Raw genomic sequence first — 12034 nt, 5'->3', positions numbered from 1 at the left:
CTCTTTCCCCTTCTTGATTCTAAATGAAAGAGATGGTGTTGTGCGTTCTTCGCTGGATTGTGGTTCGGTGGAAGAATTTGGTGTTCCTTTCTCCTTCTTTCAGTCATCTGATCCTGGACTTCTGCTTCCACAGTATTTCCTCCTGCTTCCTTCTCTCCTCAAATTGATTATGAATGCATTGTTCCTGAGCCAAGGTCCCTTCATTATGTCCCTCAGTGATTATTTGTTGCTGGAGCTCTTTCATTTCCTTGTTTAAATCCTATTGCGCTTGAAAAATATTGCCGAAAGTCTCTTTATTCCAGTGCTTGATTTGGGCTTTAAGAAATTTGAGTTTTTGTTGAAACTGAAACATTTTTGTGCCTTCTAGCTGAGGGAAGGTGTTCCATGTAGATCTGATGAGGTCTTTGAAGGTGGGATGGGTGAGCCAGAACGCTTCGAAGTGAAATGGTCGCCTAGTGGCATTGCCCGGTCTTTGCCACTGGAGGGAGATAGGCCAATGATCCGAGCCTGAGTAAGGGAGAATTGATGCCGCTATATCGCCTCCAAGATGCACCGCATTGTCAAAAATGAGGAATCTGTCAAGTTTGGATGCGATTTTTTGCCTCCCTGTTCTTCGATTACTCCAAGTGTGCGTGCCGTTGCAGAATTGCATGTCAATTAGTGAATTATTTTGGATGAATTCTTTGAAGTGGGCATCTTCCTGCTCCAGCCTAGCTCGCCCTCCTTGCTTTTCCTCTAGCCTGGTTATCATGTTATAATCGCCCCCCAGGATCCAAAGAGGGTGGACTCTATTAAGATTGAGCACTTCTATAGTGTTTAGTACAACGATTTTGTTGCTTGCTTCCTGTGGGAAATAAATGTTGGTTAGATGGCCATGGATGTTGGTGCCTATGATGTGGAAAGTGGCCTGGATAATGTGATGAGAAGCATGAATGTCTGAAAGCATTATCGCTTGTGTGTTCCAGGCAATAGCCAGTCCTCCTGAGGCCCCTGAGGCATCCACTGCAACCGAGTGACAACCTGGCCATGCCCTGGAGAGAATGTTTCCAAGAGTGATACTGTTACATTTCGTTTCTTGAAGAAAGAAAATCTGCGGCTGCTCCTGCTTTATCATGTTTTTTATTAATCTGAGTTTCCCTGGGCTATTGAGCCCTCTTAAATTCCATGAAGTGAGTTTCATGATTCACTATTGGGGGTGGGCTTGTAGTACTTAGTCAGCTTGGCATATCTGCCTGAGTCCACCAGGATTTTCCCTATTGCAATGGTTCGTTGGAGATCTATTCTTCTCCCTCACTTTTTGGAGTCTTTAGGGAGAAAGCCACCATCCCAATGACTGCCTGGCTGGATGCCTAATTGCTGTTGTTGGTAAGCCCTGGAGATGATGACTTCCAATGTGCTGATCTGGTGCTCTGGAATCTTATCATAGTCCTTTTTTCTGCAGGCTTGTTCAAGCTCAAGAATGTCAAGTCCTCCTAAGTCAATACTCTTAGGTTCTTTGTCCATTTGTTGTGCCTGGTTCTTTTCATCTGCAATGATTGCTAAGCTTAAGGACTGACTGGGAGCACCATCAACATCCATTTCTTTTGCTTTCCAATCTGAGATTTTGCTAGCCTCCTTAGGGGTATCATTGGTGTCAATAGGGGGGCGAGAGATGGGAGAGAATTAGAAGGAGGAGGGATAACAAAGGATGTGGAAGGCGTAGGGTTGGGCATCGAGTGCAGAGGTTGATCTGCTAAGGTTTTAGCAAGGACCTCAAAGATGTTGCTTATTGAAGGGAAGGAGGCAGCGTCCTGTTGGGGTTTATTCCCTGTGGAGGGTTTCCTGTGTGATCTTTTGTGACTTTCTACAACGATGAAGCCATCTTAGTCTATTTTGTCTGAGGGATCAGAAGTTTGGGGTTTGTAATTTAGAAGACAGTCTCTAAAAAGTTTCCCCAGAGCATGACACCTACGACAGCGAAAGGGAACATGTTCATAATCCAAGGGTTGAATCCATTCATAGTCATCATGGAAGAGACTTACTGAGTCCGGAAGGGGCATGTCTAGTCGCATGAAGACGCAGATACGGGCGTAGGAGGTGTATCTACGTAGCTTTGTCTCTTTTGCGGATTTTATGAACTCGCCCAGCCCATTTCCAATGTCTTTGAGTGAATCGTCATCCCAGTATTCCATTGGAAGCGAATACATCCTGATCCACACTGGTGCCCAGCTGAGGTCCTCCTTGTCCGATTAAATCTCTCCACCCATTCTCTTAAGTACAAGCCCGAGAGTTGAAGAAGTAGGGTCCTTCATCCATGATTCGATTCCTATCTTCAATGCAAATGAAGATCGCAGTAAATAACCCCTTCGGTCCTAGCTGCAAGGTAACATGGCCGTTAGGTTTCCATTTGGTAGAGATCCATCCTTGCAAAGAATTTTCTATCAGGCAAAATCCGATAAATTTTCAAATGAGTGCACGGTCCTTCATATACTAGATTTGCCCATTTATCCTATGGTTGGGGAGTTCTATCTTGGGCCTTTTAGCTGCCACGGGTTTGCATGTCTTCGATGTGACCTTGGGGGTTTCCTCTGGCTCTGGTTTCCCATCTGGTTTCTCTTTGCGCTCGTCTGACTGGTTAATGGAAGCATTTTTCTTGTTCTGCAATGGAGAATCTTTATTGGCCGCGTCTACTTGTTTTGGCCCAGAGGGCAGAGTCCTTGGTTGCACCAGAGGCTCATGATTGGATATAGGGGAGGGATTTGAGGCCCCCCCAGGGGAGATCCATTTCCGCGCTGATAAACCAGGGGTGTGCTTTTGCACTTTGGTAGGCATTCGTCCTGAAGATGTAGGGCGTATGGAGTCCGTACAGTCTGCACCGTCGCAGAGGATCTCAGAACCCTAATTGCAGAGCCACATCCTGAAATCTATGAATTTGCATATTGTTAAGATGATAATAATTGTTGTGTAAATAATCTAGTGTTACATCAGTACATGCTTTTACATTGTTCGGTATTGAAATTATAAATGTCATTACAAAGGGTGAACATGGAGGTTAGGTATTTGATCAGAAGTAGTTGTTCAACTAAACCACTTTGGTGACTTATTGTGCTGTTTAATTCTGGCTTGTCTCTATTCCTGACATTAGAAATTGACTGCTGAATTTTTTTTTTAATCTTATCCATCCTACACAATTTAATATGTGGATTCATGAATTTAAAGTTATCGATGATAGTAATAACATCTAAAAGGTTACATATTTTAACTCCATGAAACGTTGAAAAGTTAACTATTCAGTATGTATATGTGGGATTTCCTCTTATTCTTTTTAGATTATCCATTTTGGTATTTCATACATTCCTCTCTTGGAATCAAACTTGAAAACAAAAAATAATTTTGTTTACAGTTTAATAACTTCAGTTGATTCCTTCTAGAATATTGTCGCACTTTTCCTTCAATCATATTTTGTGATTCTATAAAGGAAATAGGATTATCTTAGGGTTACTTACTACTAGCTTGGCTCAGAGCTAACCTCAAGCCTTGCAGAGCACATTAGACTTATCATCATTAAATTCTTACCAAACTCATTATAGTCAATGTTGTAGTTAGGGTTGTCATTCGTTATTATGCCATATTTTCTTATTTATATTTTCCCCATATAGACATCAAAATCCTTAGACATATACATTGTCAAGTTGCATTACGAGATTTATTCTCCAATTGGATCCACATCTCTGGGTTAGTTCCCAGTAGCAGTGCTAAGCCAGATCCTGTACGAGGTCTTGATGGTGGTGTAAACCCTGCATTTCCTCTCCTCATATGGGTTGAACTTCTGTTCTATGCTTTCTTTCTCACTCTCTCTATTTTCTGTTTTGTGAAACAAACATCACAATTTTGTGAAGGTAATTGACATTTAATTATTGTGAATTTTAGGATGTTATCATTTTTTAGGGTTGACATGATTACAACCTTGCACGATGACTACAAATATGCTTCACCATGTTTTGATGCAACCATGATTCAAACCACATCTATCATTTCCATATCTTAAAAATAATTGGGCTTGCTAGAGTTATGGGTCCAGACTGATTTGGTGTGATATACATGTACTCTAAACTATGTCTACATGAGTTTGTTTTCCTTTGGAACATAATTTTGTTTCCTTTGGAAAATAATGTGTTCCTATCATGTATTTCCTTTTTTATTAGTTAACTCTTCATGAGATTTAATATAATTCCTTAAATATCCAATTTAAAATGTATTTTCTAGAAGGCCACCAGATGCATTTGTGAATTTCAAGAGTTAAACTTAATCTGGTAATATTTCAAATATTTTTTCTATTCTCAAGGAAAACAAAATAACATTTTGTAATAGTTAGAAGATTGTGTGGATTCATCACTATCAAAACAATGTAACATACTGTAATGGTTCGAATTTTATAATTATAGCTTCATCTAAAATAAAAAGACATTTTGTAATAGTCAAAACACTGCTTGGATTTACCTTCAACAAAACGAAATGAAATTTTGTAATTATATAATCAACGAAACAAGATGACATTTTGTAATAGTTATAAGATTGGACTTTTGTAATTATAGCTTTGAGCAAAACAAAATGACATTTTGTAATAATCGAAAGATTGTGTGGAATTTTTTAATTGTAGCATTAGAAAAATAAAATGAGTCAATGGAAAAATAACAAAAATTAGTTGGCTCATAGCCACATCTCCTAGGCCTTCTTAGTTCACAAAGTCTCATATTCAAATTTTTTCTTTGAAAAAATTGTTCAGGTTGAAGTTACACATTCTCATTACCCTCTAATGGAAAATTTTCGGTTGGTTGACTTGTAATTTGAAGAATTTACTCTACTTGATGATTTTCAGCTCCAATAGTGTGATGTGCGATTTGGAAGAAGAGAATTTTCCTCATTTTCTTATCATAAAGGTTACATATTTTAACTCTATGAAACATTGGGAAGTTGAGTATTTAATCTGTATATGTGAGTTTTCCTCTTATTATTTTTAAATTATTTGTTTTTGGTATTTCATACATTTTTATGTTGGAATTAGGCATGAAACCAAACAATAATTTCTTTTAGAGTTTAATCAATTCAGTTAATTCATTCTAGAATATTTTCCCATTTTTCCTTCAAACATATTTTGCATGTTCTAAAAGGGAAGAGGACTATCTGAGGCTGGATGACTACTAGCCTAGCCCAGAGCTAGCCTCAAGCCTTTCAGAGCACGTTGGCCTCATCCTCATTTAGTTCTTTGCAGACTCATTATAGTCAATGTTGTAGTCAAAGTTGGCAATCGTTATTATACCAATTTTTCTTCTTTAAATTTTTCCGATACGAACATTAAAATCCTCAAACATATACACTATCAAGTTGCATTACGACACTCATTCTACAATTGGATCCATATTTCTTGGTTGTTTCTCAATAACTTTACTGAGACAGATCTTGTAAGAGGCCTTTATGGTAGTGTAAACCCTGGAATACCTCCCCTCATATTGGTTCCAGCTCTGTTTTGTGCTATCTCTCTCTGTTTTATGTTCTCTGAAATAAACAACATAATTTTGTAAAAGTAATGGATGTTTGATTGCTGTGAATTTAAGGATGTTCTCATTATTTTAGGGTTGACTAGATTAGAACTTGGCATGATGATTATTGGTTGAATTATATGTATTCTCATTCCAAAAATTAATTATCGAATCTAGGATCGTAAGACTTAGAGATGCAAGCATAGGAAATGTGGGACTGGAGCCTATTCTAGCCTATGCTAGCAATTAACACTAGAAATAACTAATCACTAATGATTATCACTTTTCACTAGACTATGGGACTCTAATGATTATCAATTTTTGAACCACAATATTTTATTAACACTTTTCGTGTCGTTTTATATATGTAGGTTATTAGGTCTTAAGACTTCAGTTCTTTTAATCCTATAGTGACGAAAACCTATTAAACATGTTGTACAAAAGTAAATGGCGACAACTATAATAAAAAGCGTGTCTGGAAAGTAAAGAAAACAAGGAAGTAAACTATAAGAAACACAATAAAAAAATATAAAAAATAGATGCTAATCAAGCTTAGAGATATATTGTAGGTTCTTATTCATTGTAGGAATCTTTTACCAAGTAGATGCAAAGCTCCAATCAATTAAAGAATCCTGAACTACAAATTACATATTTTTAATACCTTATTCTAATAAAGAACCTAGTACTAAATTAAGTAGAGGAAGGATGGAATTTGAAATTCTTAATAAGTACCAAATTAAGTACGAAAATTCCATAAATTGAAGTTATGAATAAGTACCAAATTAAGTATGGAAATTCCATGGATTAAAGTTATGAATACTAAAGTTATGGATTTTAAATTTGTTTGAATCTTCAGCCTGAGAAGAATCAAGTTGAATTTATTTATAACATGTAATATTAAGAAATCCAAAAACAGAGAAAGTGAATTTAGCGAAACTAAAAGATAAAATAAAACATTAAACAAAATCTCCAATTAAGAAAACTAAATATCGTTTGAATATTACTCTACTCTAAAAATAAAAGTCAAGGTGTTACCTGATTCGAGGGGCCCTTCTTGGCCTAGAAACATGGCTGGAGACTTAGATCAGAATAAGGTGCAAGGCTTCAACAATTAATTCTTCATTACAATAGTCTCAACTTCATCTTGCAAACGAAAGTTTAAACTTATTACAAAAGATCAACTCAGAATAATGATAACCTCTATTCACCCTCCCTTTCTCGTTGTGCAAATATATTCTTTATATTACAATTGAGAGGAAGTGATGGTCCAAAGGATCATATCAACTTCCATAAAACTCTAACTCTTGTATTATAATTTGGATAACAAATAATATTTAAAAATGGTCTTGTTATGATTTTGGAATTTATTATATTATTGTTGGAGATAGAAACAATGCCACTTGGCATTATTTTTACTTTCTTCCAAGTTTGGATGTAACTACAAATCTAGATAAAACTGGTCCTATATTTTGATGTACAAGTGCAAAATTAGGCACTGAATTAAGTAAAAACTTTCAGGAAAATTCCAAACTACAACCGAATTAAGTACTCAAATTCTATAGGTGGAATTTAGGTTTGAATGTAACTTTGAATAATATCTTTAGATTCACATGTGAGCTAGGTGTGAACATAAATCCATAAATATGTAGTTGCAACCCATGTCATATTTATAAGTGCCAATGCATTAAATTTAGTCTCAAAACTAATATAGGTACGAAATTTTCAAATTCTAGCACTAGAACTTGTTGTTTGGGCACATAAACATATTCATAAATTGTCATTGGAAAACCACGTTAAAAATAATTTAATCATAAAAATACAATAAATCATTAGGAATTAACCACAAGTTAAAATGAATGCCGTTAATGATTATTGGTAATATAATAGTTGTGAAATATGTTATAAATGTATGAATATGGCTTGTAAATTAAAGGTTTTGATAGCCAATACGATAACATATCTAGGGACCAATTCCGCCCATGTCTAGGACTTTGCATGCCCTCATGCAAACACAGTATGTACTAGTAAGGAATGATGGATGATATAAGGTGATAATGAAGATAATGGCTAAATAAATATGGACTTGGAAACATATAAGACCATTACTTATGTTGTGGTTCTTTTTTGAGATAAGAAACAATGACTTCATCCTCTTATTTGTAACATTCAAATGATGATTTTGTGAATGCTTTATGATGTACAAGGATAATACACTATAGATATTCATGTGCCACAATCATTCTTATGCTCTTACTAGAATATGCATTAATAGATTTGGAAATGGGGGTTTAATGGTGGTTTAAGAAAGGTGAAGAAATAGGAATTGGTTAATCATCAAGATTGCTTAAAATTTAATGAGATAAATAGCCTTTAAACGAGTTTTACCTCAACTATACCTTTTGAATTTTGATTTGTACCACATGCTACAAGGGAAGTTGTGTGAAGAAGAAGATGAGGGAAAGTAAGGCTAAGAGTCATGAATGATATGGACAAGCTGGAATTGATGAGTGCCAATATGATCTGCTAAAGGAAGATAAACAGAATGAACTAAAGATGCTAAAAAGATCCCAACAACCATTCCCACATGCCTAAGGTTTTGCATATCCTCATGCAAACAAGGTGAGGTACTGAAGATGTGAGGAGGTCTACAATGATGGCTCTAGTAAAAAATGGGACTTGAAGAACAAAACAATGCTGAACTAATGAGATGAATACTGAACAAAAATAAGTCATCTGAGATTTATTAAAATGATGCTAAACTAATGCCAATCATAAAAGAAATTCCAAATCACTCATTATATATGATTTGATCAATTATTAACAGTTTTATCCTCAAGAAAAAAACCTTTTATAAATTTGAGGGGTTCTCCTTCTTTATGGGTATGAGGCTTTTTATGATCACAACAAGTGATGAACCAACAAAATGTTAGTCATTACTAACCAAATACCAAAGTCGTATAGTCATACAATTATTACAAATAAGCTTTGCAGTTCTTTTTTATTAATTCTCTATGATCATAGGTCCCACTTCGAAGGTAATTAAATCTTAGATATAGTATGAAAAAACAATGATAAAGGACTCAATGTTACTCTAAGGCCATTCTTTAGAAAAAAAATTCTAGAGTTTATTTTTGCTTGACTACAATCCACACATGTTTCCTTTTGGTTGTAACATTATAGAGTAGCCATCATACGTGTAGACAAAATCCTTGGTTTGGTCGACACTTCTTTAAGAAGAATGCGCCATTGCCCACAACCATGGATAGCCCCGATGGGTTTGCCTGGTGATATCATAGGTTAGTACCTGCTACTAGTAGGCATCTATAGCCTTGACAGGTTAACCTCTTAAATAAAGGCTCCAGTCCCTGCATGCTTCCTATCATTTTAGTTTTATATTATGGATATTTATTTTGCAATTGGTAGATGGGGGAGTGACATTAGAAATAACCTTAAAGTCATAGGATGATACCTTTCAGAGTGAGTTAGATTACCTACATAATGTCTTAGATGCATAAGGTACTTATAGGTACTCAAAGGACATAACATTAATCAGCCATTTTAATGTGAGATGGATGAGATTGCCAAAGAATAACCAAAATAAACCTAAAGTACTACTAATCATAGTTTCCATGTATGATTTCACTTTTAAAGTAGTGTTCGACCATGAGTAGCGAATTCAGTAACTCTTTTTCAAGTCTTAATAAAGACGCTCTAATAGCATTCTTTGGTGTTATGGTTATAGTATTCAAGTTTTTTTTCATTGGTATCATTGTATGAACCTTTTAATTCTGTTGTAATCCCCTTTAATATGTTTTGGTAGCTATATTTTGAGAAATTGTTTTGTATTGATAATAAAAAATCTATATTCATAAGAAAAATGAAATTTCAAAATAGAAATGGAAGCTATGAATAGTTTGGAATTGTCATTCAATTCAATTTCTATGGAAAATATTGATTATTAGATCATCTTCGTGAAATAACAGCCTTATAACAGATAAGTAATGATAAAGCATGAATGCATCATTTTTAAAAACTTAAGGTAAAGGGAAATATGTCATCAAATGCTCCACTAAGTGTTCCATTCTGGTGATGATGATATCTTTTCCATTTTGGAAAATATTCTTCTAGTATTTAAGTATCCCAAATGAACTATATCCTTGAACCCTGATTTGTCTTCCAAAATAGCGAATTGGTCCCAAAATTTTGAGTACTAGTCAGATGAAATATGGTACGAGACAATTAATATGTACTATGGAAATCAAGGATATTACCTTCACATATAATTCCAAACAAAGTTATCATAGCTTACTTTATTGAAAAGAAAAACTAGAAAGAAGTCTAGTTATCAAAAGAAATAATAAGTGAGAAAGAAAAGTAATAGTTGGACCGTGTTGCTATTGAAATAAGACTAAGTAGCTGTCTTTGTTAAAACAATATGCAGTTGAAAGAGACTTCAAGAAAAATATGCAATAGGAAAATAGATCTCCCATTTTTAACTGCTTGTCTCTTCTTCTTTTTTCTTATTTTTTAACATTCCCATTATACAAAACAAACGACAAAGATGATGCACTATATTATATGCACCAATTATTTATTTATTTATTATCCTACTCTACTTGAGAAAAAAAAATTCCTCTCCTCAAGTATAGGAGATTTTCCAATGTAGCCATGTGTGTAACAAATATAAAAGTGCATTCATACTCAAGTTTAGAATATAATCTTCAATGAATAACTAAGTATGAAGAACCAACTATTTCGATGATAATGTGAAGAAGTAAGGAAGAATGAAGGAGTGGTATGGCCTTAGAGTTGCTTGCATCTAAATTTCAACAAAATCAAAATGCTCTTGGTTTACCTCTTTATTTAGCTCATTTAGAATATCCTCCTTTGCAATGCCATTTAGATCTTCTATTAGTAGATTATTATCCTCTTGTGCGCATAGAGGATATGTAGATATAGATGTAAAAAATTCTTCAATCTTAGGCTCTAATGCTTGCTCTCCATCAAATGCAATCCATGATTATTTGGTTTCCTGAACAAGTTTTCAAGAATAAATATTTTCATGTGAATGTGATTCACAGAGTTGTTGTTATTCTATCGCTTCTCAGAAGGATGATAATTTCTTAGCTACTGTCAAGATTTGTTCTTCTTGAGAAGAAGAGACATCACCTACTGCTAAGATTTGAAAGAGTTATTCCAAACTCTTGATCATCCTTGAATATTTCTTGCTCGGTTGCTAATCCCTTTCATCGACATGGATTACTGTATGGAATTCTTATAAAAAATCCTAAGGAAATAATAAGGAAACACACTTAAAGAGAAGGCAAGCAAACCAATTATGTACTTGAAGCACCACCATGCTAATAAGACCCTATTATCACCAGGTTATCTACTCACACAAGCTATGCTTCTCTTCTTTTCATGAATCAATCTAAAGGGAAACACACTTGAAAAGAAAAAGAAATAAAAATTAGGCTTTGGATCCTAGATTTAATTATACACATATGAAAAAGAAACTAGAAAATCAATTAGAGATAACCAGACTTTGGAGAAACCCCACCATAGTGGATATGTGGCTCTTCACTCATGTCTTACCGCACCTTCTCTGCCCTCTAGTTGTCCCTATAACTAAAATCATGCAGAAAACTTATGAAAGAAACTATTCTCTAATCCCTTTAGCACTTCCCTAGAAATGACGCCAAAAATGTTTGTGGAACTATATGTATTCCAATTACAACATTTAATTATCAAATATGGGATCGTAAAACTTAGAGATGCAAGACCAGGAAATGAAGGACTAGAGCTTATTCTAGGCTATGCTAACAATTAAATTTATAAAGAACTAATCACATGTTAATGAACCATGGGACTCTAATTATTATCAGGTTTTGGACCACAATAGTTCATTCATAATGTTCAGGTGTTATTATAAATGTATCTTATTAGGTCTGGAGACTTTAGTGGTTTTAATCCTATAGTGACGAAAACCCATTAAACATGTTGCAGAAAAGTAATTGCCAAGAACAATAAGAGAAAGCATGTGATGAAGGTAAAGAAAAAAAGGCAATAAACTACAACAAATGCATTAACACATAATCAAAAATAAATTCTAAGCAGGCTTAGAGATATATTGTAGGTTCTTAGTAATTGTAGGAATCTTTTACCAAGTAGTTGCAAAGCTCCAATCAATTAAAGAATCCTAAGTTCCAGATTACATATTTTTAATACCCTATTCTAATGCATAACCTAGTACTAAATTAAGTAAAGAAGGTTTGGAATTAGAAATTATGAATAAGTATGAATTAAGTCCAGAAATTATGGAAATTGAAATTCTGAATAAGTACCGAATTAAGTATGGAAATTCTATAGAATGAAATTATTAATATTAAAACATGTCAACAAACCAATTTTAAATTTGTTTAACAGTTAAGCCTGAGAAAAATCAATTGTAATTTAATTCTAACATGTTCTATTAACAAATATGAATATAGAGGAAAAAAATTTAGCAAAACTAA

The 12034-nt window shown here is 34.4% G+C and overlaps 1 protein-coding gene across 1 annotated transcript; it reads right to left on the bottom strand.

The window, feature by feature from the left end:
* Nucleotides 1-259: 259 nt before the first annotated feature.
* LOC149239344 (uncharacterized) lies at nucleotides 260-1114 on the bottom strand. The gene has a single exon (XM_089369837.1). It carries the CDS (start codon nucleotides 1112-1114, stop codon nucleotides 260-262), a length of 855 nt encoding a protein of 284 aa, XP_089225963.1.
* Nucleotides 1115-12034: the final 10920 nt, after the last annotated feature.

This window comes from Pinus tabuliformis, chromosome 8 (assembly GCF_031772625.1).
Source record: "Pinus tabuliformis cultivar Carrire ecotype Pingquan chromosome 8, CPIR1, whole genome shotgun sequence".
NCBI classification, from domain to species: domain Eukaryota; kingdom Viridiplantae; phylum Streptophyta; class Pinopsida; order Pinales; family Pinaceae; genus Pinus; species Pinus tabuliformis.
Note: the sequence above shows the minus strand (reverse complement) of the source record. Positions and strands in the feature narration are given on the sequence as shown.